This window comes from Hydractinia symbiolongicarpus, chromosome 5, assembly GCF_029227915.1.
Source record: "Hydractinia symbiolongicarpus strain clone_291-10 chromosome 5, HSymV2.1, whole genome shotgun sequence".
NCBI lineage: Eukaryota > Metazoa > Cnidaria > Hydrozoa > Anthoathecata > Hydractiniidae > Hydractinia > Hydractinia symbiolongicarpus.
This window is the reverse complement of record NC_079879.1, coordinates 8,638,088-8,664,904: the sequence shown is the minus strand read 5'-3', so window position 1 is coordinate 8,664,904 and position 26,817 is coordinate 8,638,088. Positions and strand designations below refer to the sequence as shown.

The 26,817-nt window shown below is 34.7% G+C and overlaps 2 protein-coding genes across 3 annotated transcripts; one reads left to right on the top strand and one right to left on the bottom strand.

Moving 5' to 3' along the window:
* Positions 1-7,801: 7,801 nt before the first annotated feature.
* Positions 7,802-10,135, bottom strand: LOC130644599 (twinkle mtDNA helicase-like). Its single transcript, XM_057450266.1, has one exon. The coding sequence runs from the start codon at positions 10,048-10,050 to the stop codon at positions 7,897-7,899; it is 2,154 nt and encodes a 717-aa protein (XP_057306249.1). The 5' UTR covers positions 10,051-10,135; the 3' UTR covers positions 7,802-7,896.
* Positions 10,136-12,647: 2,512 nt separating this feature from the next.
* On the top strand, positions 12,648-23,112 carry LOC130644601 (uncharacterized protein C10orf67, mitochondrial-like). Of its 2 annotated transcripts, none has more exons than XM_057450270.1 (2): positions 12,648-13,014; positions 21,212-23,112. In XM_057450270.1, exon 2 carries the CDS (start codon positions 21,214-21,216, stop codon positions 22,639-22,641), a length of 1,428 nt encoding a protein of 475 aa, XP_057306253.1. In that variant the 5' UTR covers positions 12,648-13,014; positions 21,212-21,213; the 3' UTR covers positions 22,642-23,112. The 2 variants fall into 2 exon arrangements, with proteins under 2 accessions (XP_057306253.1, XP_057306251.1); XM_057450268.1 differs by having other exon boundaries at positions 12,648-13,023.
* The last annotated feature ends 3,705 nt before the right edge of the window (positions 23,113-26,817 follow it).

Sequence of the window (26,817 nt, the reverse complement as noted above, 5' to 3'; positions counted from 1 at the left end):
TAAAATTCTGACGAAATTTGTACTTTTTTTAAAATTTGTCGTTGTTTTTATAAAAAGAATTTTCCTAATTCGAACAACTATAAGAACTACAAGAATATGGACTTATGCGTAGTTCCACGCGGGTTGGAATAAAGTGCAAGAAAAACGTCTATAACTATGAAAAAAAATTTTATAGAGGGGCGGTTTTATAAAGTATGATACGGACTTTCCTCTGAAGAGAAATTAACCTCCTCTCAAAGCCTTTTTTTTTCTTACCAGCGCTGGGCTTGTGACAGACTGACGCAAATGTTCGTCTCGCTGTCAGATGTATAAAAAGAGATCGCAAGTCCTGGGATCGAGGTTGGATTCAGAAGAAAAATGGTTACCAGCTTCGTATTCGTCATAGCTTATCTTCATTGCCACTTTTGAGATGAAATTCTCTCTTTAATTCAGGAATTTCACAATGACTCTCTTAGATCTTTACGCCAGTAGCCCTAAACATCGGTGGGCGTATACGCAGGTGGGCTTATCTGCGGAAGAATACGTTAACTAAATTATTCGTGAAGATTTTACACAACACAAAATTTTCTTAAGTACAAACTTTTGAGATTTAAAAATTTCCTGAATGAAGAAGCTTCCGCGAAAGGATAAAATTTATTCTATCAAACAAAAAAAAAAGAAGAAAGGATAAGTTGTAAACTGACAGAGGTTCACCTAAGATAGTAGTAGTTGAGACGACTAAATAAACAATACACAGGGTTTTTTGTAAAAATTAAATGTAAAAATTTTATTAGACACGACCAACTGCAATAAGATTATTGATATGCAAAACTTTTTACGCTAATGAAATAGAGTAAAATTAGAATATTGTGCACGTGAGTTTAACAACGCAAAAAAAGTTCTTTACTGCTCAGGAGAATCAATTTGACTTCTCCTACAGTCTTTTTAGATGGAAGTTTGAGCTTAAAACTTTTGCTATTAAGTTTACCCTTTGAAATAATATGAAAGTCATAGTTGCTGACACTTTGCTTATCTGGTGACTTCTTAAAAATTTTGATTGACACACTAGCCCAACGAGAAACCATACACATGTATTTGGCTTTCCTAAGAAACAAGCAATAAGTAAAAAACAATTGAGCTTGTTGTAAAAGAGAAAAAGTATTTGACCTAAGCTAAAACCCGCGTACACATTCCTAGATGCCGATAAACGCAAGAAACAAAAAAAGCTATTATCAGCGGAAAATAATATTTGAAAGTTCTTTGCAAATGAACAACGTATAAATATGCCAAGATTGTGGCCATTTGTATGTATATTTTCACATCTCTCTAAATCATTAATGCCGATGTTCTGTGCTCTACAAAACATCACTCCAACTTAAGGCTTATTTTCCACGTAGCGCAAAAAGCTCAAGATCTTTTTTGTTAGCGCGTGCGCACTTTGACAAAATTACACATTTTGTCTAAATCACACGCACTAACAGAACATAAAGTCGAATGAAAACAAGCTTTAACTATGGCTTGCTTACCAAGATGGTACTCCTTATATCTACCCAGCAATAAAACCATATAGTTTTTCTATCAACTAAAGACATTCACCTCCGCTTTTTTTACCTTTTTATTTTTGTTATTATCTGTTTTATTTGATTTTTAATGCGGTCCTGGGCTAAACTGAACCCTTTAGTAGTTAGTCGCCTGACGCCGACAATTTTAAATAATAGATGTTCTGTTTTTGTTAAATAATTTTGTTGCAATACAAACAGGTTGGATAATTTACACACGACCTCGTACCCATGGATTATTAGTACTTTTCTATTTGAACGGATTTCTCTGAATATAAATAATCTCTCAAACCGTGGAAACGAAATTGATAGTCAGTAAGAAGTAATAAGATTTTGTTTTAAAACCTTTTTTTAAGAAAAGGGACCAAAACTACCAACATATCAAAAGTATCCAACTTTACCTACCACTCCAAAACACTCAAAGTCACCCAGAGTTATTAAAAAGTACTTAATATCGCCTAAAATATACAATAATTTTTTATTATTCGGAACTAACTTCTTTCTCAGGCTGTTCGCGTTTTTGCAACACGTGTTCTCTCTTATCCAAAAGGTAAAAAGGGACGAGGTTGATTCAGACTTCAAGACATTCATTTTAATCACCCTTGCCGTAAAATACCGCATAATGTCGTAGAGAAAAGGAGAAATTTCTGACATAATTGTGAAATATTGTTAAAATTCGCCAATTTTGTTATTCAAGGTAACCATTTAAGCTTTAAAGCTGTGGATTCAAACAACCTCTTTTTATATATTTTATATATAAGGCACAAAAAGTCGAGTAGGATGCAGGATAGGGGTGCAGGTTAAAGAAAGTGTAGGGAGGAAAAGGGGTATATGTACTATGTTTCTTGCACAAATTTCACGTTAGAAAAAGGAAAATGCAAAAACACAGTTGGTTGTGTATAATAATGTGAGAGCAGATAGAAACCATGCTCAACAAGCAAAAACACAAAAGTGTCACTCGACACAGGTTCAACAACAAGTCTTTAAACTGCCAAATTTTTTGAACAATGGGATGAGTGGGTAGGTTGAATTAAACCTCGCATTTCGTAATATCTGCCAAACAAGTGGCATCAATTCACAATATAAAAATCTTAAAGCTCTGGAAAAAGAAGTGTTTTAGTTTCCTAAATCACGAAAAAACGAATAACGTCACAAAAGTTTTTTACTGTTACTCTCAACCTCGTTCCCAGGGCATTTTGCCTTGTTGAAGAAGTTGGCCACTCTGTAATAACGACTCAGGAACCACAAGACCGTGGAGACGAGGTTGTGTTACTTTAAATGCTCGATTAAGCACCCGGGACGCTTATTAGAAATTTTATCATTTAGGGTGGGCGCTTATTTAAGAGGGGTGGTAAATTGGAAGGGTCCCTTATAAAAAATCTAATTTTTGTGTTATGTTAAAGCTTTTGTGTTAGGAAAACACAATGGTCGTAAAATAAAAAATGAAGTTGATGAAACTTTGTGCTGTAGAGTTTAAGAACAAAGATGTTTTTGAGCAAAGGTTGTGTTTTCTAATATCAAAAATATTTAAATAAGATAAATGTTAAACCTGTGGAATTTGACTAGCGTTTTAGTGTGGCGTTACAGAAAGGTTTTCCAATAGCTGTGAGCACGCATTTGCACTACTGTATCTCGTCGCTCACAAAATTGCCAATGACCAAGAAAACTTAAACCTCGGTAGCTCAAGTTTGGAATCAACAAGGCTCATTTCCATTGACCGTCTAATTTATGAATTGCTATCCGGAATATGTGGTCAAGCAGTAACATTTTAACGGTTAATTTTAGATGAACAAAATGAACTATTGCTTTGAGAAAATTGGACTGGATATTCATACAAAACAATTTAGGGAACCAAGACTACCAAGGTCCTTGCTTGCTTTCTAAACACACCTCTCTTCCCTGAACGCGTAGGGATTGAGTTTTGGATGCCATTTCACTATGGCTTGTTGAGAGGCGATGCGTCACAAAAGCTGTGGCTGATAGAAAAACGACGGTCAGTTACTATTAAAAATTTAGTTATTTTCTATGCGGTGGAATTTATCTTTGTACTTATTCTGGCATGACGATTGGTTACTCGTCCTGACAGTGCTTTAGTGGAACTTAATATGATTTTATCCATCTTTATTTTTTTGGACCAACACATTGTTTTGATTGACATAAGGTATAACTAGACATCCTGTTTTTTGTCCGTTTTCATCTCCATATATACAGTCTGAAATATGGTATTGTTGTCCAGTGCAACTCTTTCAAGATGATGACGTTATGAGTAAACATGTTTTTGAGATATATAAAAGTTACTTCGCCTATACTGTCCAAATATTTCAGCGGACATGACTTAACAGGTTGGGGAGGTTATGGAAGTTTCTTTGTGTGGGTGAAATCTAACGGGTTGATCACATGAGGTGAGCTGGCCCGGTTAAGCGGACTGGCCCGGTTTGCCAAGATCCCGCTTTGTTGAACCGAGATCGCGGTTAGGCGGGCTGGAAATTTATCATGTGATTGCTCCAACCCAGCTAACCATGCTGATTTTTTAGCTCGTCCGCATGCCTAAACTTTTAAAAGATCAATATTGCGGGAAATACTACAGCTGTTCCTTCTGGAGCAAAAAAAGTGAGAAAAAACTTTCGCTGGGAACCTGAATTCATTGACGATTTGTTGTCTTGCCTCCTGGAATTCAAATATGATTTTATGTGTCAAGATTTCGATACTAATAAGCCAAGATTATATTCAGAAATTCGTTTATCAATGGCCAAACTGTGATGATAAATCAGTAGAAGTTTCTGTTATCCCAACAGATTTATTAAATGAGGATGAAAGGAATAAATTTAGTGCAAGGATAAATGAGGAAAAGACGCCATCTTTGTTACCGCGCAAAACATAAACAAAGTCACGTGACTCAATTTCAGCCCGCTTAGCTGGGCCGAGTTTTCCTCATGTGATGGCACAAAATTATCAGCCCGCCTAAACGAGCCAGCTCACTTAATCAGCCCCTAATTGATGTCGTACTGTGACAGTGCAGATATATAAAGCTGAGAATGCGGAAAAAGGCAATGGTAGAAAACTTTAGCAGCATGCGCAAGAAAGATAAAAACGTATAAAGATAACTGTAGTTGAAATTTAAGTTCCCCGGATCCGCACCAAACATCTAAAATTTCGATGCAAAATAATTTGTGACTTTAACCGTTGAAAATCCAACAGACACGAAGCTTACATCTTTAGCTCACAGACAGATAGTACATAGATCAATCGAACCAAAAAAACGTTATTACCGACAAACCATTTTACAGACTATTACGTGCAGGTTTTGCTTTCTTTGTTTTCTTTTTATCTGTAAACTTGAAAACTAAAGAGCCTCTAGAATAAGAGTGGTTGGATATACGTAAACAACCTAATAAATTGCTCTAATATACTCCAGCCGATTATGTTCGCGGACGATGAACACAGAACTAGCGAAATTAAAGGACTGGTTTGATTCAAACAAACTTTTGTTGAATATAAAAAGACTAAATACATCCTTTTTCATCAAACACACAAAAAGAAAAATATAATTTATCCACTTCCAGAACTGGCAGTAGGAATTGATAAAGTTCACCGCGTGACAGATATTAAATTTCTAGGTGTTATACTTGATGAGAATGTAAACCTGGGATAAACATATCATTATCATTAACTCAAAAACTTTTAAATCTATTGGTATTTTCTATAAGGCTAGTCATGTATTGAACAATGTCTCATACATTTATATTACTCTTTTATTCACAGCTACTATGGAACATAGTTTGGGGTAGTACTCACAAAACTAAATTGGAGTCTCTCTAACGCCACGAGAATAATTACTTTTCAATACAAGTTGACACATTCAAAGCCTTTCTTTCAAGGTATGAACATATTTGCAATAAATATCTTTCCGGCACTTTGTTTTATGTACAGGTCAAGAAAAAAAGAAGTCCTTGTGGTGTTCTCAAACACGTTTCATGTGATGAAAAACAAATATATCACTAGATCTACTGGGTTGTATTACACGCCATTTAGGAAAACTAAGCTCAGTCGATTTTCCATTTCGTATCGCGGCCCATATATCTGGAACAAGATATCCAAAATAAAACCATCAATCTTACAGGACAAATGCTGTTTTAAAACTTTTCAATCAAAAGTGAAAAAATTTATTTTGTGTTGTCTACAAGAAGAAACATCCTTCTTTTAATAACAATATTCATCATCCTTTTTCGAATTCAAACTAATGTTTGCACTTACACTTTATCCTTTATCTTTTTACTAATATTTTAAACAAGTTGTAAATATTACATATACGTCAGCTAATTGAGCCAAAAGTTAACATTTCTCTTTCGACAAGCTCGTGAACTACGCATAGCGTCCGCAGGTTCTGAATGATAAGACTTTTTTGTCTGCTATAAGTCTTCTGACTTAAAGGTATAATGGCATTGATATATTATTTTTTTTTCTCTCTTCTATTTTTTTGTTTGTGTATTTTAAATTTTAACGTACCGTAATGCTTCGAATAAACGCCCCCTTCTATTAAACGCTCCCCCCTCGAATAGACGCCCCTCCTCTTTATCAGTCATTTTATAAATAAAGGCCCCCCCTCTAATAGACGCCCCCCTCGAATAGGCGCCCCTCCCTCAAAAGGGGCGTTTATTCGAGGCGATTGTAAAAGTATACTTACTTACTTACTTTTCTCCTAAATCTTTGGTTTAAGGTTGGAACTTAGCTTTTTGCTTTTGAAGTTCATTCTTTAAAACATGTGAATATCTTTTATTTTCTGTTGTGAAGATATATATTATAGGTATACTTAACAACTGCAAAAAAGACGAAGTGTAAAAAATTTAATAAACGCCCCCCTCTTTTAAACGCCCTCTCGAATAGACGCCCCTCAAAAATGTCAAAAAATTTAATAAACGCCCCGCGTTTATTCGAAGCATTACGATATTAGAACTTTTTGTAACGTTTTACCATTGTATACCTTAGAAGTTAAAAATATATTACAAATACATTACAAATCTTCACTTTACATTTTCGGTTGCAATTTTTTGTATAAAAAGCAGAATTCCCTTCGCATTCATAAATTGCTCACTTTGAAAGAAAAATTATTTCTGATTAATTTTTTTCAAAACGTCAGCAAAAAGTGACTGTTTTAGTACAATCTAATCAGTAAAAAGCGACTAAATTTTGGGCAAGTAATTACCATTTTTGTGCCAATTTTTTTATTGATAATGCACACGATTTCTTACAAGAATATCAGGCTGGGATTTCGTGTGAAAACAATACGTCTGCTGTTTAGAACATACTAACGACTAATACGGTACAATACATTTTAAACTAAGAACATATCGGGCTGTGAAAAAAAAATCTTTTTTGGAGGAAACAGTCTTCAAAGGAAGTGCGTCAGCCATTTACCACCGAAGACTAAAAGTCTCTCTACTATAAACAATTTACTTCACATGAAGATGTAGAAATCTTTCATCAATATTTTTGATGCTTTATCTTTAAATGCAACAGAACCTCGCGTTTTGAATCTGTTATCATAAAACAGAAAAATAAAGGTTACACAAATCCTGCTCGCGGCCAAGCCCAAAGCGAAGCAAAGTATATTTAAATTTAAACGACCTCGTTTTGCTTTATATATCCCTTAAAGCAAACACGACACCGTTCCACGCAAAATAGACATTCCTTCTAGAACCCGAAATAAACCACAGTTCCGACTTTTTTGCGTTAACGTTATGAACAACGCATGAGTAAAATAAAATATTTTTTGTCCTTTTGTATTTATTGTATGTATTTAAAGGGTGCGATTTTTTTTTTAATTGCTGAAGTTTTACATGCTAAAATCGCAACATTTGCAAAAAACATGATCTGCCACAACCTCGTCTCCAGGGTCTTGTGGCCCCTGAGCCGTTTTTACGGAGTGGCCAACAATAAGATTCTTTTCGCCTCTATCAACTTTATCAACAAGCCGAAATGCTATGGGAACGAGGTTAATTCTACCACGAAAGTTTATTCCCTAAAATTTCACCTTTTTTCCTTGTAAAATTTTGTGTATTAAAGTATCTGCCCTGAGGTATTTTCTCGATCATGAATTCAAGACAAGTTTTACGAGTATGTATTTTTGTGAATGATGCTCTTATTTGAAAGTTTATTGGGTATTAAATTTCACTAAATTTCAGCACATTCTCGCTAATGTATCGTACGCAGAAAATGCTGGAATTTGAAAATATTATTTCAGGGTTCAGAAATGAAACTAATAGTAAAGTCTATACTTCTGCTTTCAAGGGATAATTATGAAAATATAATTGATGTATAAAAATTACAAAAAAATACAAAACACGAAAATAATATATATCTAATACTTTTGCGGTTTTCTAACTATTTTAAGATTTTGCACCGGTCTTTTCACTTTTAACGCCGGTAATATTGCTTCTCCAGTTGCTACATTTCGATGAAACCCGGATAGACATAAAGATTCCGGATGAAAACTTAACGGTATTACACCAATGGAGCCACAAAACCGGTTTTTTGATACCTGCATGGAAAGTTTATCTGAATTCTGTAGAATCAACACATTGTCTGCTTCTTGACTGGCCTTCGCTGAGCCATAAATGGATGCTGTCTGTAAAATGCTGCCATCGTTTTCTTTGCGGGGATGCACGACGACAGTTATATGTACGTTATAATCTGACGCACACTTACGGAATTCCGCAATAGCCTTGTCCATGAGTTGAAAGCGATCTTCTCCGCTGGAAACCGTGGTCATGAATTGCAAATTATCAATAATCACGTGTTCTATGTCATAGGTGTAAACCGCGTACTTGATGGTTTCGATCACTTGTTTGAGTTCGGTTGCACCGTAGTAGTTCATAAGATACATAGGTAAAGCTTCAAATTCTTCACTCCAGTCATCATATTTATACATGTGGTTTTCTAGCGCTAAACCTGACAGCTGATGCATCATTATATTAGCAAGTCTGATATTTTTTATTTCAAAACTCCCCCACAGCGTTCGAACTCCTTGCATACATAAATCTAAAGACAGTTCGCTCAAAAATGTTGTTTTTCCAGAACCTGTAGGTCCTGTAAAAATTGTCAGTTCCCCTCTACGATGCCCTTTTAAATATTCGTTCAACACAGGAAATCTGGTAAAAGGAATGCCCGCGTTTTGCTTCGTGTTCATCAAATCGCTGTATAACTCACTGCTCAATTCTTTAAAAGTTATGATATGGTCGTGCGACAAGGGATGAGCACTGTGCAGAACCTTCTCCACAGCCTCGTCGCCATATTTATTTAGGACATCGTACGCGGCAGAACTTGACGAAACCATAAAACATCGAGACAAACTTAATTTAGCGGCAAATCGATGTATGTTTTGTCTCGCTTGGTATTCATTCCGATACCACATCAGAATCTCATCAAACTGCTCTAAATACGGTAAACATTCTGGTGGTAGCGTCGAAGCTCCTAATGGCAACGCCAAAGAAGGAATTCCAGTTGCTTGCGTGATAGCTAAGCAATCGAATTCGTTCGATGTTAGCACAACTTTCTTCCCTTCATCGCGTACGTTTTTCCAGCCGAATAAACTAAGTTGTTTTTGTTTTTTCAGCACGGACCATTTCTGCGAAGCAATGTCGTATTTTTTCAGTGCGACTAAACGTGTCCTTGTTATGTCGTAGTATGGAAATAATAAACTACAGCAACCCTCCTCCACAACGCATCCTACGTGAAACGCGTTTAATGTTGATTCGTTAATTTTAAGTCCAGACAACGCGGCAGTGTCAACCTCGTTTAGTGTCTTGTGACGCACTGCTTGTGCCCAGTCCACCCAATCGTCACTTAACTCGTTGCCAATCTCAATGATATCGATTTGAGGAGGTTTGAGAGTATCACTTTTAGAGTAGGACGACATTTTCACTTTTTTTTTAAAATCCTCCCATGTTGACGTTACGCCGCAACTACGACAAATATTCTCACCATTACGGCTGTTGATTAGCATGGTTAAACTACCTGCTTTTGTGACGCCAACACTGTTGTTTTCGAAGCAAGATTTGCAGATCGTTTCGTAACTGGTATAACGCTTTTTATAAGGAAGCCCAGCTGCTTCTAAAACTTCCATAATTTCACTTTGATTGATCCATTCTTTGGTAGTTACAGTATGAAGTTTTCGTACAGGAATACGAACACAATGTTGTGAAAAATCCCGTACTCTTGTTAACAAAATATCATGTCTCAGACAAGTTCGAGTCAATAAAACACTTGGCGCCATTTTCATACCTGGTATAAAAACTGAACCAGCAGGTTTTACAGTTATCGCATGCCCTTGTTTGCGAATGTTTTGCTCTTCAGCAGAACAAACAGTGTTTCTTTTCGTGTCATTAAAATGGTTGCTTGAAAGTTTACTTACAACAAAACGTTTACCAGCTCTTCTTAACGTTTGACAAGTCAAACACAATCCTAATTCCATCAATGAATTATATAGACCTGAAATATACAACAAGCCTGTCATCTAATAGTTTAGTACCATGCACACTTTTTATATACAGAGATGTGTATTTTGTATATTTCAAAGTTAAATACTTTATTCCTAATGCTTTCATATCACTGCAAAAAGCATTCTAGCTTTTAGTTAAGCCAAAACATCATTTTTAACATCATGTTTGTTTACTTTACTTAAACTACCTGGAGTCCGGAAGTTGAAATGAGCATAATAATTTGTCAAAATGACCGAACAACTTAATACAACTGATCAGTACCAGTGATGACGTCATAGATAGGATTAATAAAATTAAAAATAAATCTGGTCCTGACAATACAAAAACTCTGGTCATCAGCATTTGTTTATTTACCATATAAGGACAAGTAGAGAAACCTATTACTGTTCTCTTACGACTTTTTGAAGAACAAAAATATATATATACACTATACTGTACTCGTGTTAAGCCGGGCACTGAAAGGACTGTGCAAATTCAGCCCACTTAGCGAATGTCTCACTAACTAAATCTCCCTTCAACAAGAATTATATATATATATATACTAGTCGATAAAGACCGTGGAAAAATTCACTTAGGCAATAGGACATTGAAAAAGTTGGTTGTTTAAGATGTTTTGCTGACGTCAGCATTGCAAATCCAAAAATAAATTGGCGAAATTTAGTTTATTCGTTGCCTGCAACGTGTAGAGGTTGAAACGCTGATCAAAATAATGGATAGGATCATATCTTTTCTACGAACGACTAAGGACATATAATTTTGCTGACCTCAGTAGCTAATGGCTCGTTAAAACGCGAAATTTTTTTTTCAGAAATTTATATCCCTGTTACATTCATCGTATAGACCTTGAAACGATGATCAAGAAAATGTATAGGATCATGTACTTTTGACAAACGCTTGCAGAGATATTGGGGTTTAAAGGTTTTTTGATGACGTCATCAACATGTCCATTCCAAAACGGATTGGGAAACCAGGTTTTGGAAAATTAACCAAATTGGTCCTAGGTGCTCCCTAGTTACATACGTGGTGAAAAATCATTGACGTCACTACCTCGTTTTCAAGTTATTTGGCCTCTAAGTTTTAGGTGCACTGTAATGGCTTCATTAATTTAATATAGGATATTGACGTTAAAGTAGTGTTATTGACGTCGCGCCGTAACATCAGAAAATTTAACATATTAGACATAAGTTTTTCGGCGACATCAAAGGAAAATGATGTTATCCACTTTGCCTGTCGGACAGACACAGTCTCTGTATTATTATAAGAGATAGAAGTTAGGAAAACACACAAAATTATAAAATCAAATCTTATGCAGAAAGAAGATTATATATGCCTAATTAAAAATGTGACAGGGACTTTTTGAAAAATCAGTAGGTTAAGTTGAGGCTATCAGCTATAATAAGAAGCCGGCTTTTCTTCTGTAAACTAAAGATAATGGTTGCAAATAGCAGCAGACAATTTATTTATGATATTTAAACAGTCAAACAACTGCTAGACATAACGTATGAGCAGAAATTAGATGTTCGCAGTCATGGGAATTGATGGCAAACAATATGAAATTGGAATTGAAATGAAATCCCTGGGAAAGCACTGGAATGCCCCAGCAGACCATGGACTCTGGGCATTTGTCTGGAGTCTGTTTAGGCTTGTTTCGAGTGCAGTGTGTGGCTAGTATCTTTCAAATGGATTCCCAAAATAAAAATTAGTAATTATGTAAAAAAAGGTTTCCCAGTGAAGTTTAACAGGCTTCTTTCTTTGCTGATATTGCCAAGCTTTTTTTAATTTTTAACAGGGAATGTTGGCTGTTTAAAAAAGCAAAAAAGCTTTTCTGCAGTTACTAGCCACCATAAATAGATGGCTTGCGAATGTTTACAAAAGTTAAAAAGTTTGTGGTTTTATTGCACAAGCATTTCTGTAGGTAGAAAATATAAACAACAGACCACAGTAATCAAAGAAATCCATCTAAAAAAGAAATATATAGGAGCATAAAATTAGTGAAATTTTTTTAAAGAATTAGAAGAATATAGTTAAAATTTATTTTTAGTTCCTCTTGATCCAGAGATGTCAACCCTATTAATAATATGCTTTGCGGGTGTAGAGACTCTGTCAAGCTCGATCCTGGTACTCATAACTTTGACCAAATATTATTCTAAATGCAGGTGAAACTGCTGCATGTGGGTGATTCTATCTATAACTTTTCAGTTTAGTGAGGATACTGTGATTGTGGGTGTCACTCACTTGATGCAGGCGAGTTTACATATCTGTGGATCTGATGCTATATCCTAAAAAAATCTTTAATTTTCCTTAATAGCCATTTTACCTTGCACAAGTCTTGTTTTTTGCTTACACAAAAGTGCACACATGCCCATTGTTCTTAAATGTAGCTAGCTATATAGCTAATCAAAACAACTACGTCATGGAAAACATATAAGGTGCTACAAAATAACAATTTTGAGAAAAAGAGGCTAAATTTGTAACAGGATGGACTCCTCTTAAAATCATGCTTAAGGTTGTAATTGTATTGCCACATTGGACAAGCTCGCTAGCTGGCTAGTTAAATATTAGCTATATAGCCGGGATAATAGAAATCAACAAATAGCTATAGCTAGAGCCAAGCATCCACTGAATTCACTGTGTGACACATTGACAAAGTCAAGATAAGTTGCAGTTAGCTCGAAAGAAAGATAGGAAAAGAACTGAGCACATGTTTTGTGGTAAATCGTGTAGATTGTAAAAATTGAACAAAATAGCGGCATGTGCTATATGAAAAAGCTATTGAACGGAGGTTTTGATTGTTCTAGTCGGGTCAGCATTATAGTTTTGTACATAAATGAATGTGTACATAGCTTGGTAAACTCCTTGTTTCATGTACACAGAGCACAAAATTTACCAAAACAATTATTTTGTCTAAACCTGGATGATGCTGAATGTTGTCCGTTGTTGGACAGTTGGATAAAGTAAAAGTGAAAAACCCAAGCCAGGTACTTAAAGTATGTAATTCATTACTCCAAAATATTTCGCTGCTATCCAACTTATGTAAAGCAATAATTATTGGTAGCTAGTTATGCTAATAGCTAGGTATGCTAGCTATAAGCTATTTTATAGCTAAAATTCGCCATTGTGTTTTCCCATGATAGTTAGCTAGTAGCTGGCTACTGTTAACTATTTATTATGGCATCTTACAATCACATATAATATGGTTAATAAAGAATGCCATTAGCCCAAACTCGAGTTGCTAAACGCAGATAACAATAGTTTTCACAACCTCTGGTTGCTGGGCTGAGAAATTATAAAATATTCTGTTGCTCTGTTGGCTTGGATAACATTTTAAGATTTACTTATTTTTTATTTATATTTTTTTATTATTGCACATTTCAGTTATGCAGAAGAGTAGTAATGGATCACATTAAAATGCAAATATGTAGTTTAATGTACTGCGCAAAAACACTTTTTAAAGTTTTTAGAAACAGGTATTGCAAGTAGAAAGCCATGTCTCCGTCAGCCTCTCTACTGCAAGGCAATCTATCTTGGTTATGTTTTGTGGTGCTGTTCTGACCCAACTATGGACACTGACCCAACTTTGGATGCGGGACTAGCCCGTCTTTAGACAGGCCGGCCTGTCAAAAGGCGGGTTGGTGCGTTCGCAATCGCGATGGCCCATCTATTGACGGGCCCGGCCTAAAAGGTCTGGCCTAACTGTGGACAAATGCAGTGTCTATTAGGAGAGGACAAAAGAAAACAAAAAATATATATACGTAGTAGGAAAATAAATCAGGAATTCTCTAAATGTAATCTATTACAAATATAGCTAAAGTAATAAGCAACACAAATACAATGTCATAATTTTTTTCCTTAAAAACACAGACATAAATTCACAAATATTTGTAGCACAGTCGGTAGAGCGACGACTCATTTCCAAGTGGTTGTGGGTTTATTCCCCACATAATGCTGTTGTCCAGTTGGGCAAGAATTTCAAACAAAATATCTGTAGCTCAAATGGGAGCTTAAGGACTCTGCTCAAAACTGGTTATACTGATCATATATAATATAAATCTCTTATAATAATACAGAGACTGTGTCTGTTTATAACAGACAAAGTAGATATGCTTATTTTCCTTTGATGTAGCCGAAAAATTATGTCTCAAATGTTAAAATTTCTGACGTTACAGCGCGATGTCAATAACACTACTCTAAAGACAATATCTTTTACTAAATTAATGAAGCCGTTACAGTGCACCTAAAACTTTGAGGCCAAATAACTTGGAAACGAGGTGGTGACGTCAATGATTTTTCACCGCATGGGTAACTAGGGACCACTTGGGACCAATTTGGGTAAGTTTCCCAAACCTGGGTCCCCGATTCCGTTTTGGAATGGACGGGTTGATAACGTTATGAAAAAACCTTTAAACCCTAATATCTCTGCAACCATTTATCAAAAGTACATGATCCTATACATTTTCTTGATCAGTGTTTCAAGATGTATGCGATGAAGGAAACATGTATATAAATTTTTTAAAAAAAACTTTTAGGTTTTGACGGGCCATTGCTGATGTCATTAAAATTCAAATAACGCTTCTTTTTCATTTTTATCCTGCCTCAGTGGATTTTTCCACGGGCCTTATTGACTAGTTAACTTATGATATTTCTTTATATCATAGTCATATACGTATAATCTTTCTGTTTCTTGAATATATAACAATATATTTCAATCATAGATGCCCCAGCCATAACGATTTTCACTCTCAAGTTTCGCAATAGGTGAATTACAATAATTCCATCAAAGATTAAACATAGCAAATAGCTTAAATAACAGCTTATAGCTATACTATAGCTAGCTACCTGTGAATATATATAATATGAAATTACACTGAGTCATAATTATTTAGCTATTCATTATGCACACAAACATCTCCAATCATTCAACAAGAAAGTCTCTAACTGCTTTTTAAAATGCATTTGCAAATATGGTCTTGCACCAAGCCAAGAGTTGCCAAGTAGTGTTGTTTTTGCTACCCACAACAATTTTGAACTGCATAACTCGATTTATTCTCAGCTAGCCATATACAACAATACCTCAGCAAAAGTTGCAGCAGTTCAGTTTTTTCCTTTTATTGGAGTTAGATTTGGTTAAATCAAGGTCTTGAAGTAAGCAAACATCTTTTAACGCCATGTCTCAAGTTGGTCTTAGCCCGTCAACTGACAGGGCAGCATGTCAAAAGATGGGCCCCATGTCAAAAGATGGGGCGTGTTCTAAGTTGGAATGTGGGAAAATGAAAAAAATTGGCGACAAGATATTCTGAAGCAAAGAGGCAAATGGCAATGCTCGCTGAATAAATTAGTTATGAATTAGTTTTGTTGACCTCCAGTGACTGTAGCAAACTGATTATAACTACTTGAGTTTGCGCTGTAATATTCTTCAATAACTATATATATTATAGCTAGGGTAAACAAATTTGGAGACAAAGCAATAACTGAAATTAACAGTTTAATTACTCAGAATGTAAAGCACTAAAAAGTTACATGTTAAAAAACTATTTATTTAGGTCATGGGTTTTGTACTTTGTGTTTGTTCATGTGAATCATGATCAATATATATTTTGTTGTTTTTCAAAAGGCCATTATCGGAAATATGTTAATATTCTTGGCCTCGAACAGTCTGGGATTATTCTAAATATAGGATCCTGCAATCACGGTATACAGTACAGTCTGAATGTAATCTACCGCGGACGCGAAACTCGCATGAATAGTTACACAGAAGAATAACTTTTGTTTTTTTAAGAAAATAATTGCCTCGCTGATAAACAATGACCCCAAGCGATCAATTGTTTAATCACAATAGGTTGCAAGATCAGTTTTAGCAATCTATTTTGCGCGAACTCTTTTGAAAATTTTAATTGCAGTAATTAAGCGTTTTTTAGATCGCATTTTAAAAGTTTAAAAACGAAAAGTAGCGATAGAAATGTTTTTTTAGATGGCATTTTAAAAGTTTAAAAACTGGGTCTTCGGTTGGTGCTCCACATTGTCGAACAATGAGTTTGATTTGCTTCTATATAATATCCCCTGTAGAACAACTTTATTTGTACTAAATAGGACATTTGTTGTACCACTTTCTTGTCAAGAAATTTATTTCCTGATTTATTTAATCCGAAAGATAACAAAATATTTAAGAAAATTATTTAAGTTAATTCTTCGACATATGCAAAGGAATTGGAGCATGAAAAGTATGTATTTTGCTAACAATCTTACAAGGATGTCAGCAAATTTACTCCTAAATTTACCCCTGTTCTAGAAGTGTAATACCTTCCTGGCCACTCACATTAACACAACTAAATAAAATTTTAGCAAGTAATAGAAATGATGGCATTTCCAATCTAAATGAATCAATGCTTCCTTCACATCTGGTCTGTATTTTATCCCAGTAACTATATATATCTATCACCTTTTGAGATACCTAGGTAACCACCTACTGATTAACATACATGTAATGAAAAATTTTACAACAACATCTTTAACAGTGTTATGTTTTCCTAAAACAAAGGCTTTTATACATAACAAAAATGAGATTTTAATGAGCGCCCTTCTTGATTTACTGTCCCTCATGAATAAGTTCCCACCATCATCATCATCATCATTCTCGTCCGTTTTCCATGCTGGCATGGATTGGATCTAAACTCAACTTCTTCTGTATCAAGTCTGTCCTTATAACCTCATGCCAAGTCTTTCTTGGTCCGCCTCTGGGCTTTTCCCCAGGAACTATCAAGTCTCTACACTTTCTTACCCAATTATCCCAATTATCCCCCTCCGTTCTTTCCAATTGCCCCAGCCAATTCAATCTTCTTATCTGGATAACATCTTTAATTCTACGGATATTTAGCCTGCGTCTTAGCTCATCAGAACTCTTTCTGTCTCTCAGACTGGCGTTACACATCCACCTAACCATTCTCATATCATTCCTTTCTAAACGGTCAAGATCTTCCTGCTTCACTGCCCATGTCTCACTACCATACAACATAACACTTCTTACACAGGCCTCATACAACCTACCTTTTAACTCAATTGACAGGACTCTGCTAGTCAACAAAGGAAGTAACTCTCTGAACTTTTTCCAAGCAGAACCTATCCTGCAGGTAACACTTCTTTCAACACCCCCTTCACTGCCCAACATATCACCTAAGTAACAGAAGTTCTCAACTATCTCTAAAGAGCCACTGTTATACAGCATTGAAGTTGGAAATACTTCATTATCTATAATCTCACCTTTGCAACGCTTGCATACAAACTGAATGCCAGCTCTTAACCTTCCACCAATACTACTGCACTTCTTATGTACCCAATGCTTGCAAGTCTGACAAAAAATTGAGTTACTACCAACCCCTTTTCTGCAAACTCAACTTTCCAACTACAAGGTCACACTTGGCTGCAATGCTACTATTCATGACTTTAGACTTTGCTGTGTTCACCCTTAGCCCTTTCTCTTCTAGTCCTTTCTTCCACTTCTCAAACTTTTCAACTAATTCTTCCATCGACTCTGCTATGAGAACCAAATCATCTGCATACAATAACTCCTATGGACAACCTGTTCTGAACTCCATCGACAGCGCTTCTAAGACTAGAACAGACTAGAACCCTGATGTACACCAACATTTACACTAATTTCATCACTAAGTGAATCGTTACCCTAAAAATCAAAACTTTTAATAAGTGCATGTGGAGCTTAAAGACAATTAATTCTGATATATATCAACAACCAAATCTCGGTATAGGTTACGGGAAATAGCAAAGCATGGTTTTCCTTTGTTACGTGGTGTCATTTGTAAAGAGTGAGCCAATGACATAAATTTTTAGGTCTTACGTACAGGGCACTTTGGTTACACTCATAAGCGCAAGAAATAAACACATAAAATTTGGTACTTATTACAAAAATACCAATGGGTTTGTTTACAAAAGAGAACAACCTCGATGTTGTTTGATGTTGTTCTTACAGGTAGCTTAGCTACTATAGTTACATTTAGGATTAAACTAGCATTTATTACTTAATACTCAGTAAAATATGTCAAGTTTAAATATTAAACTTTTTCGCTATAGCTAGCTAGACTAAGCATGAAAGGACAAGGCTGAGCTTTTTAGCTGGATTAAAAGTCAAACTTAAAGAGGAAAATTACATCACATTTTTTAAGATTATACTACACATATTTGAGAACACCTGCAGGAAAATGCATTGTTCATCAAGTCACCCCATATGGCTAATATGGAAGATTTCTTCATAAAAAGCATCAGAAACTTTTTCATATGGATTACTTTTACATTAACAAAAATTAAAAATTTGAAGATAAACTTTTGCGATTTTGTCATTCATTAGTTTTCAAATTTCTCACTGGCAATTTTTAAGGTTTAAAACCCATGTCTCACAGTAACTTTTTCGTTCTTATCCTAATGTTAATACATATACTATGCAAGAACTTTTGCAGAAAAATAAAAACACATCAAGAGAAAAAGTTTGTTATTAAAATATTATAAATAATTTCAAACCGATTAGTCCCTGCAGTCATTTTGGTGTCAGCGGTATGAAAAACTATGCTAAAACTATACTAAGTAAGAGTCCTATTACTTCAGCAAAAATTGAAATAATGACTTGAAACTTAGTATTATACATGTTTTTAGACCAGTTTAATGAAATGAACCCCAAATTTTTTTTTACTACTATCATAGTTTCTGAGTTCTTAATTTTGGCCATTTTTGGGGACGCAGATAAACTTTTTTTGACAGCATATCAATTTTGACAAGCCATGTGTACAGAAAACATTCTAAGTGATTCTCAGAATTAAAAATAATTCAAACAGATAAAATGTGTCCCAGGTTTAGGACCAAATACCTTATCCAGCTCAGAGAAAGTGGGAATGTGCTTCAAGGCAGGGCTAAATACAAAATCTAAATTTTATGCCGTATAAATACAAAGTGGGTAGAAAGTTATTTTTTTGTCAACCTGGATCTGCAACACGTTTACTTTGCACTAATCGCCCAGTCTGCTGCCACTCACAATTAATTTTTGAATATCCACAGGAACTTTCTTTGCAATATGAAAAATGCTAAACAACTGTATTTGCTTTGCAGAAGTAGCAATAGGCTTATCCTTATCATAAGTCCTGTGAATGTTGGTTTATGAAAAAGATATTCTTAATGCTATAAGTGTTCCACTGGAGTTGTAACACATTACACTAAGTGTCCTCCATGTGAAACAGTTTACGCTTTACTAAGTCTTAACCTGAAGACTTTAGGTCTTCCCACTTCAACGAATATTACTTCTGGCTATACTTTCCCAAATTTTGTTATTTCATAAAAGAAAACTGAAAAATACATAATTTATTTATGAAAAAGAGGTTTCAGTTTGTTGTGGAAACATGTTTACCAACATGCAATGTCTTGCATACCTAACTAGCTATATACTCAAGTCTTGAATGTTCACTGCTATGGGAGGTCCAAATAACTACCTAGCTATTTTTATTTATAATGACAGAATGCCTTGAAGAATCTTTAGTGCAGCTAGCTACATTAAAGTAATATATTTAGCTCTTGTGCTTTATCACTTAATTATTTAATAACAAATGTGCCCTGGAGTGCTGGCATGGTACTGGTTAGGTAGCTTAAAATCACAAAATAAATATTATCCAGATGTGACCATCCCTCATCATCAGACATCGGAAAGGCGTTTCTGTTCTTTACTTCTCATTGTGGGGTACCTCAAATTCTTGTAAATCCAATGAAAAAAAATTACTTAAGAATTCCTCTTCTTTTCCTTGAACTACTCATGGCATTTCTTTGCATGTCTTTAGTTTCAAGCCACGATCCCTGAGCTTCCAACCCCGTCTCAGTCACAAGTTTCAGCGCTAGTCAAAATGACGTACATATAGGAGTTAATTATCTTTAATCGAGCATTTATGGTAACTGTAAAAAGAGAAGGTAAAGGGAGAACGGACAAGGGGGATTAAAAAGTGGGACTGTAACCCCTTGCAAACTATGAAGGACGAATATTTCAAAGTATTGAAATGTACATTTTTTACCTGGTTTTGGACATACAGAACATCGGACTTTTTTTTTATTTTGTTTTAATATGCCCTATAAGTTTAAATCCAGATACTTTGAAAGCTCAAAATTTTTGACCAAAAAAATATCAAACTTCATACAGAATAATTAAATGTTGAAATCTTATCATATGTTGAGAAGAAAAAAGCTTTTTCAAAAATTTATAAAGATTTGTTAAATAACTTTAGGTTCTGCAACATAAATTCGACATCTTACCTCCTTTTTTTTTTATAAAGCTATTAAAAGTTTAGAAGTAATTAGTACGTATAAAAATTAGACACAAATATATCATGAAGTTACACCATTGTAAAACAATAAAAGCTATTTAGCCTAAAGTTTTTAGGTACCTGCGTTGTAAGTGTGTGTTCCTACTTGTGTTTAGTTCATTGATATTTCTATCAATGAACTAAACACAGCAAACAGTGACATATTTGTGTTGTTTCGCAAAGCCTGATCTAAGGAGCAAGATCTATAAGGAGCAAGGATCTAAGAAGCAAGTTGATTTGATGTTGATTTTATTTTGTCATAGTGTTCAAACTTCTGAAAACTACGATACAGAAATTTGGGGTATTGCTTTAGATTTGTTAGTGTGTTGTTGGTAAGTGTCGAATAAATACCACTCTCTTTTCCATCCTCGATCATGCTTTGGATTTTGCGAATACGCGTCTCACGGTGTATAAAATGACACACGAGTTGATGTAGCTTCTTATACACGTGGTTTTTTAATGCATAGAGATTCGTTTTGAAGATGTCATTGTACGCACGGACGAATTCATAAAAATCCTCTTCAATTTTGTATAATATGGTTGGCAAATGACTAAGTTGGCAGCACGAAACATCTCCACATGCTTGTTTTTGTCGACAAGGCAGTGGTTAAGTCCGAGCTTCAACTGTTTTGACTCTAGTTCAGTAAGTTAGACTTCACTTTGGTTGATGACTAGTAAAGAGTAATAGCAGGCTTGGGTTTTTAGATGAGCTCTCAGGACCTTAGGGAAAATTAAGTACTGCATTCAGGATTTTGTATTGTGCCAATACATAAGACGCAAGGAATTCTTTAGAATTGATTGTAGTGAGAAAATATTTTGTCGTTTTGTTTAGAAATGTCTTCAAACGAGAAAGAAGGGTTTGATGATGTGAAGCAGGATGATTCTGATTTCATTGACGACTATGAACCGTCAATCTCAGACCAATTGCATGCTGGATATTGTAACATGGACAGAGCATGTCAGACTACTGTCTCTGAAATAATCGATTTAAAAAAGATGTCTGAAGCTTTATCTGTCCTTGTCCAAGATTTAGCTGCGCTGAAGAAAAGTTTTTACTATGCCAAGCTGACTTTGCAAGCTGAATACGACAGTAGGTTAGAGGAGGCTGTTCTTGACCTCTACTGCCGTGTCAATAAACGAATAGCGGAGATAGAAAATGTACACAAAGAACGCGTGGATGTTGTCCGGAGAAGCTTCAGAACGCAACTCACGAACGCTGTCTGTAAACTTTCCAATGATTATCATAAATTTTACGGCAACAAAGACGCTGACGCAGAGGCTCTGCACAAGAAAAAGTTGAAAAAGATGGAGGAGCAGCAATTCGCGCTTAGAAAAAACGAACTGGCGCAGCAGGAAATGTTTAATATGCTGAAAATGCAGATGGAAGATACTGAACTTCCTGAAGAACCATCCGGTAACAGCTCTGTTGTATCGACATCCGTTTTTACGCAGGAAATCGATGAGTTGAAAGGGACCATACAAGACTTTGAAGGAAGAGTGGAAAATCTTGAAGATATGCTGGAAGAGTCGAACAAAGATAACAGAAAATTAAACAGCGAATTAGAAGTTTTGTCGAAGAAATTAGTGGGTGAAGAAGCAAAAACGGGCAAGTTGTTGGAAAAAGTGTCTTTGCTTAATAATAAGATGGAACGGGAGAGAATTGCTGCTTCGGAACACTTAGCCCAACAAAAGAAACAGTTTGAGTTGGAAATGGAGAACAGGTTAAAAAGGATGAGAAAAAGAATGCAGGAAGAAGCGAAAGAAAAAATGGAGGAGCTTCAAAAGAATGAGGCAGAGAAATTGCAGTCTCAAAAGCTAGCCGAAAAACAGAAGCTCAGAGAACTACAAGAAAAACACGAGAATGAAAAAAAACCTGCAGATATCCCTGTCGAAACTGATCTAGGTCGTTTGCAAATGATCGAGAAAAAACAAAGAGCTGAAATAGCGAGGTTACAAAGAGACTTGGAGCGGACGGTTCGAACATGGGAGATGAAAACAAAAATTTTACAGGAGCACATACATGCATTAAAGGATGAAATGTTTCTTCGCACGACGTTGCAACGCCAGGTAGCGAAAGTGACACCAGTAGCGTTAACGTATGTGAAGAAAAACAACACGGTTATCCCGTTGGGTGTAAATCCTACGAAAAGCGCGCCACCTCGAAGACTGGCTCTAGCTACTGTTATTCAAGCACCTAAAATGGTCAAAGACAGATGGAAAAACGCTGATTCATCGGAATTTTTTTGTAAGGAAAAAAAATAGAGATTTGGAAGTTCATTAAGGATATGAAGTTCGATGGGGGGAGGAGATTTACATTTCCTTTTCCCTATTTTATTTAGTTGCAAAAAAATTTTAGAGAAAAGTATAGTTTAGTGATGGAGTTTTTTTGAAAGGGTCTGTAAAAGATAATTTAGGGTCCTATTTTGGGTAGACACCTATTCAGACAAAGCGCCTAATCCCTTTTTTTTCTAAAGTGCGTTTTGGACTTTAATTTTTTCTGTTATAAAAGTAAAAACAATATTTCATGAGTGTATTGTGATGTTTGTTTCAGGATCTTCCCGGCGTAAGCGTCGGAAAATGAACAATTCAGCGCGTACGTATTTTATGGATGGTTAATAAAAATATTTTTAAATAAATGTTATATAATATGTAAACATTGAAGAGTGATATATTTTTGAGAGTTCCATATTTTATGTATATTTATTTTTGCTAATTTAAATGTTGACTTTTGAATTAGGATTTATTAATATTATTTTGCTTGCGCGAAGTTTTCTATTCATATAATTTTCAAGGCGGGCGGAATTTTTACGGATTGATAATAAGTATTAAAAACGCATTTAGTGAAATTTTCTCCAGGCAAAAAAAGAAATCCATGGGAGGAGATTCTTAGCTCTTTATTCTTTTAAAGTATCTTAATTCCCGATATGTTTTTTTACCCTCCACTATTCAGGTTTTGTAATAGCCTGACATTTGTCTAATGTGCAACTTTTAATACTTTGCAGAATGATCAGTAGCAAAAACGATATAAAACGATCTTTTTCATTTTTTAGGCTGTAAAAACAATATTATACATAGTAAGTGTGATCTTGTTATTATGTCGGGGTCAACCATTCAAAAGCAAATTCAAGAGGATTGGGAAAATCGAGAATACATCGAGTTAATGACTGCCGCCATTAAAAAGTTGACAACATTCTTAAACAACTTTGATATTGCTTGTAAATCCAAGCTTGCTGGCTTAGACACCAAAATCACATCACTGGAACAAAAAATCGAATATATTGAAGCACGGGTGACTAAAGGAGAAACATTGTCTTGATTACCTGGCCTCACTTTGCCAGATTTTATTTACATGCACTTTATATGTTGATGTTGTTGATTAGAGCGTTCAGTTCATAGTCTATAATACGTACAGAGATGTATCTCAAGCTTCCACATGTTTGTAAAGTTTTTGCCGCAACGAATCACCTGGGCGTGACAAACACACTGCAGTATATTTACGATTTTAAGTTGCATCAAGAAATCGAACTATAAACTTATCTTTTATAAAAATTTTGTTCTCTTTGTGTAATAATGTAATGATTTTTACAATCGCCTGCAACTACATTTGCTTTTAGGCTGATATATTTTGTGTTACTGTTGTAAATGTTTCTATTTGCAACTTCGTCACCATTTCTTTTTCGTTTCTTACATGTCAGTGTTCATCGACATCTGTAACAAAAGCAACCCATAGTTAAGAATAGAAAGAAAGTCTTATAGTCCATAAAAATGTTTTTTACGCAACATAGGAGGTTTTCTAAAAGTTCGTAGTATAACCGAGAAAAATAATTTCAACAAAAATTTTACTGTCTTAGCAAAAAATTGTAAACAAACTACAAACTCATAAAAAAACCCGTAAAACATAAAATCCTAAATAATGAAAAATTTCCTGATTTTTCTGAACATTTCCAAAATCTTCTACGTTTTTAAGGAACATTATTTTGTCAAACTCTTTTTTAAAAATATTTTTATTATCGATTTTTTTATGTGGATTATAAGTTCAAAGTAATTATATTCTGCATCGGTAAATGCGAAAGTGAACTTTGTTGATCAATCTAATTTGTTTTCCTTGTGCAATTCTTTTGATATTTTTTTTGCTTTTTGTGATTCTAAGTTTTTACTTTCACTAATATAAATTCTCCTATAATCCACAAATTTTTTTATGTGCTTTTTACCGAAAAACAAAAATTCATAAAAAACAGCGAAAATCCTTATAATCCTACTAAATTTACTTAAAAATGAGTGGGAAACACGAGGTTGAGCAACCCCAACGTCCTCTTTAGAACTTTTTTTTCTGACAATCGTTGCTGAAAAAGGCCTGGGATGAGGTTGCAACACCTCCCCGTTTTGTGCATAATGTATACTTGAGATATTTTGTTATTCTATAAACACAATTTCAGAAATAAAGTCGTTTTTATTTCTACTAAGATTGGTGTTGCATGATCCATTCTCTCTTTCACCCCTTCCCCTTTAAATCAAAATTTTTCTATTGTTGTAAGTTAAAGGTTCGGTTCCATGATGTTCCGCAACGTAATATTAGAGAACTTCGAAACAGGACGGACCATCGGAAACGGAGAATATATAGATCAGGGTCAATCCCTCAAAAACAAAGTTACCGAGTCGACTTGAAAAGAACCGTTTTCAGTTGTGAATCACGTAGAAAAAGCGAACAAAAATTCATTTCTTAACAGCCAAAGCAAATAATAACAAAACACGTATACAATAAAAATGTTAACAAAGCTTTTCGTTACATAGTAACATCTTCAGGTATATCTGGAGATGTTACTTTGTAACGGAACGTGTTTTATGTTATTACGAACAAAAGCTTTTTCTAAATTCTATGTGTTTAACATAGGAAAATAGAAATATATCTATTGCTATCCTTTTAGGTTTAACGACTTGATATTTTCACATTCTTTGGCAATTTTTGACAGCAGCCATATTTGTTTTGATATTTTTTGACGTTCTCGCTTTCGTTTAATTTGTCGTAATCAATTTTTGGCGCGTTATCCACATGACTAGTATTCATAAAAGCTATCCAAAACGTCGTTGAAGTCCCTAATATCTGGGAAAACGAGGCGCATATTTTCGGAAGCTCATTAAGCCACACGATATATGTCCACGTTGAAGAAATGTGATGACCGGATTTTCCTGTGTCTCTTTTTAAAACAGAAATTTGTAATAAAATATTTGATTAAATATTTCTACAGCGTTACATTTCTTTTCGTATATTTTATACACGTTTTTTAATAATAAATCTGGCGAGAAGTTAATTTTTTTTTTAATTAAATTTGAAGCATTTCCAAGACTAGCTACGTTCACCATCTAGTCAGGGTCTGCAACCCGTCTGGGCTTAACTCAAGGTTCTAAATTTTTTCAAATCTCCTGAATTTTAGTTTTACAAAAATACCCGAAAAAAATATGTAGAAATGCTGCATAAAGCAGCAAAAATTTTCTCATTACTGGTTACATTGCCTCCTCAAATATTCTCATTTTTGGGGGGACTATATGAAAATGTCCTTAAATCTCAATTTTTCCTTCTTCTTAAAGTTAAGATTGGCAATCCTTCTCATACTCCCGGTGTTAATGGAGTTTTTAACTAAACTTGGGTCCAGTGAAATAATTACGTATAATTAGACTTTCAGTCGAGTTCTTGGAGCAAAATTGTATCAAATATGTATAATCTACAATTGTATTTTGTTGTTCCAGAAGTTACACATTCTTTTCCTTTCTGTAAGGTTTTTGTCCTTAAAATGCTAATTTTCGTGGTAATATCTTCCAGAGTAATATTTTCTTGGGAAGCTACAAATTCATTGGTGTTTCTTCATGTTCTTAGACCTTCCATAGAAGTGCAGTATATATGCACAACGTGAAACATCGTAGAAAATAGTTGTCGCGTTGTTAAGTTCTTAGAGTAGTGTCTGTGTTAAGAAGATATTTTTATCAACGTGTTATGTAATACGACTGTTTCGATGAGGAAATCATATTCACTAAAGTTTCTTTAAATACAAACTAAAAATATAACAGCTTCCTTAATGCACTCCATATTTAAGTAACCTTTCGTCTAAAAGTTGACCTCTGCTATTTTTCTTTCATAAATAAGAAGTTACGAAGATAAAAAAAATCGATTTTAACTACTTTAGCTAACTTAGTCACTGGATATTTCTAAGAAAACATGAAAAGAAGTCTGGGACGAACTTGCTTGCGAGTGGCAAATTTTATCCACATCCAACAAACCTTCATAATTTCTACGATGTTTCGTAAAACCTTTTAAAATATATGACAATTTTTTTTCAATACTTTCATGCCAGTTGTTAATACCGCTTTAGGAAGCGCAAGAATTCTTGTACTGTTCGTCTTTATTTCCAAACAGTAATTAAGAAAGACGCGGCTAATTAAAGG